The following is a 3,236-nucleotide window of genomic DNA, read 5'->3' as shown; positions in this document are numbered from 1 at the left end:
GTGTGTGTAGACATCCTATATATGCAGAATACAAAAATGTCATACTTTTGTGGGATGGCAACGCTCGAGCATGTACACGAATGTGTGTGTGTGTGTGTGTGTGTAGACATCCTATATATGCAGAATACAAAAATGCCAAATAAATGCTTCTGTCTTATTTACCATTGATAACGGTTATTTATTTTGCATTGTTTTACAATCACATTCGTCATGCATGCACCCTGTCAACATAAGTAATGTTTAAAAAAACATCCATTGAGTAGATATCGTCACACTGTGTTACCTTCGATAGGTAGACAACAGATTCTTACTAATCATATGATACATATTTATTGATATCATAGCAGCTTTGCATGAAGATCATCATAATTAGAATGGTTTTAGTAATCACAGCTAGTTGATTGTTCGTTAGGTAACACTGTCCAGTATTCCCTCCCCAACCTTCCGGTTAGGGATAGGGTCGTCCGTGCACTCGGGGTTCTAGGAACATTCCCCGTCGTTCTAGGAACATTCCCCGTCGTTCTAGCAGGTTGTTCACGATAGATCGCTCACTGAATCTCAGTAGTAAATGCATCTGATGTGATGGAAGGGAAGCTGGGAGCTGCCTTCAGCCGTCTTGGCTTTGATGAGATCCCAGAGGTAGAAGTCAACCATCACGGCGTTCACGTGCACTCCGGCGGCGCCCTCTGTCTGCAGGAGCGCGCGCAGTTTTGAGAGGACCAACTAAGCGAGAAGATATCGTCACGTTAGAAGTTTTACGCGTGAAATCAGAGAGAAATTCACAGTTTCACAACACAGCTACTCGTTCACCATCAACTGAATCAAGGGAAATTACATTTTACCATCAGAAGGCTTAGTGACTAGATGATAACTTGACAGATTGCAAGAATGTATTCGCGACAGATATTCGCGTACCTCCACCGCCCAGATGCTAGCGCCCCTGATCTCGACCTCCTTCCTATCACCACTCTGGAACAAGTGACCTGGAAACAATATAACATCACAATTTAACAGATTACGTCAACCTGCATCCAGATGATATATTATTCAATAATCGTATGATAATTCTGCATTATGTATGCTGCAGATCTGACGCAGTCTAGTTTTACATTCAGCAATCTTGGCTAATCTTTAAGAGCATGTGAAGGTTTGATCGTTGAAGCATTGTCGGTTCACGCAAACCTCTGATGTTAATTTGCAAGGTTAACATCTGCTGCCCTTGATCACACGTAAGAACACTGAAAACATTGAAAACATTTCTGCACCTTTAAGCAGCAGATCCAGGAGTTCCTGCGAATACTCCAGAACGCCGAAGTAAACCAGCGCCTGCGGTATTCTACAAATAACAAACGAGCATCCGTATTAGCGATTAATTAATTACAGATGAAACCCAGGTGGGAAATGTTCCAACATCGATGCATCCATCTCACAAATTCTGATCACTCCGATATACAGCAACTTAAAATATAGGGGCTATATAATATATTATAGGACTTATACAATATAAGGCTTATATAATTATAGGACCTATATATTATAGGCCTTATATAATTATAGGACCTATATAATATGTTTGGCCCTGCAATTGGGTTTTAGTTGCTCTGTCTGTAAGATAACATGAACCTGTAATCGGCAAACATAGTGAGGGTGTCTATGTCGTGGAATTCGCCGTGACCTTTGCCCTCACAACACAACCAGATGTCTGCTACCAGGATCTGAGCTCGCTTCCATAGTGCCACTGAAACAATAATGGAACAATAATGGAACAATGATAGTACAATTATAGAACAATGATGGAACAATAATCGTACAATGATAGAAAAGTGGGAGAACACTGATGGAACAATGATAGAACAATTATATCACTGACGAACCATTATCTATGGTTGCACGTTTTACACGAAGGTAACAACGTAAATTCGGAAATATTCTTGGGCATTGACGGGGCCAGGCATGCAGGAATTTGTCAGAAACCGAGGCCAATACCAATGCTAGATTCAACAAGGAAACTCTATCGTCACCATTCACACACACGCCTTTGTTGAAGATGTGTAAATATGTCACCAGTGTGTAAACATTTCATGGACAGCTCACTGAGCTGCATAACTATTGGTGACATCTACAATTTCACAACGCGGCACGCTATCCTAATAGATGACACTGTCGTTACATACTCGATGCTTGCTACATCGACCACTACATGGTGATGCCTCTCACACTACCTCTGCGTCCCACGTACGTGGTTTCGTCCCTGTACGACGGGAAGTTGTCCAAGATCAGGCGGAGCAGGCAGGATGCACTCTTGTTGCTACGCTCGACGCACGTCAGGAAGGAACCGGAGAATTTCTACCGCAAAACAACCAACGAAGAAATAAGTGCAACGACAAGGACGCTGGCATGCGAATGCTGTCACAATATTTGCTGTCACATCTGAGAGATGGAATGTTAACTTGCACGCTATTCCAATAGTCAGTTTTTTCTGTACTGCTTCATATTCCCTCTGTTTTTCTGCATTATTCCCTCACATTTCCCACTATTGCTTTATATTCCTTGCTTCTCTCCCATATTCTCCTATATAGCCACTGCATTCACTGCTATATCCATGTAAAACTGAATGTTTTCACATTCGCATATATCCCATGCTATTCTCCTGCAGCTCTCTCTCTCTCTCTCTCTCTGCTCTCCCTCTCCCCCTCCCCCTCTCTCTCTCTCTCTGCTCTCCCTCTCTCTCTCTCTCTCTGTTATCCCTCTCCCCTCCCCCTCTCTACTACTATTCACCTCGACCAGCACGCTGCCAGCTTCACGGATGTTGGCGAGTCGTTCCTGCATCATCGGCATCTCTCCTCCATCTTCTCCTCTTAGATGCTCTCTCAGCTTCTCCAGCGTCAGGGTGGAGTAGTACGCAGGGTCCGTCAGGGGAACGCCAGCCTGGGGGAAGACACTGCAGCGTTGAACTTAGATATACACGCATATATATATATATATATATATATATATAATATATATAGTATATAGCATATATAGCATATCCAGTATATAGAGGTCATGCGAGGGAAACGTGTCCTTTATAAACAGGTGGAGATTTCTACAGGAGTGACCGCTGACACAAGTTTGACTGTTGATAATCTACATTACAGGGGACCTCGTGCGCGCGTGGTTGTGGTGGCGACGCCGTACCTCCAGCGTCCTGTTGACGGCTGCGCAGAGAGAGAAGCAGCCGGTGAGGTCGCGACCTC

General features: G+C 43.6%; 1 protein-coding gene across 5 annotated transcripts in view; it reads right to left on the bottom strand.

Annotated features, from left to right (window-relative positions):
• Positions 1 to 147: 147 nt before the first annotated feature.
• Positions 148 to 3,236, bottom strand: part of LOC106805366 (UPF0553 protein C9orf64 homolog) — a 6,370-nt gene continuing 3,281 nt past the window's right edge. For 3 of the 5 annotated variants that reach the window (XM_014806926.1, XM_014806928.1, XM_014806927.1), the window contains 6 exons: positions 2,779 to 2,928; positions 2,223 to 2,346; positions 1,624 to 1,738; positions 1,266 to 1,336; positions 916 to 983; positions 148 to 723 (listed from right to left, as the gene is read on the bottom strand). In XM_014806926.1, the coding sequence (XP_014662412.1) occupies positions 559 to 723; positions 916 to 983; positions 1,266 to 1,336; positions 1,624 to 1,738; positions 2,223 to 2,346; positions 2,779 to 2,928 (693 nt within the window). In that variant the 3' untranslated portion in view covers positions 148 to 558. The remainder of the gene's footprint in view (positions 724 to 915; positions 984 to 1,265; positions 1,337 to 1,623; positions 1,739 to 2,222; positions 2,347 to 2,778; positions 2,929 to 3,236) is intronic. The other 2 variants (XM_014806929.1, XM_014806930.1) reach the window with 2 other exon arrangements.

This window comes from Priapulus caudatus, unplaced genomic scaffold, assembly GCF_000485595.1.
Source record: "Priapulus caudatus unplaced genomic scaffold, Priapulus_caudatus-5.0.1 Scaffold111, whole genome shotgun sequence".
NCBI classification, from domain to species: Eukaryota; Metazoa; Priapulida; class Priapulimorpha; order Priapulimorphida; family Priapulidae; genus Priapulus; species Priapulus caudatus.
Note: the sequence above shows the minus strand (reverse complement) of the source record. Positions and strands in the feature narration are given on the sequence as shown.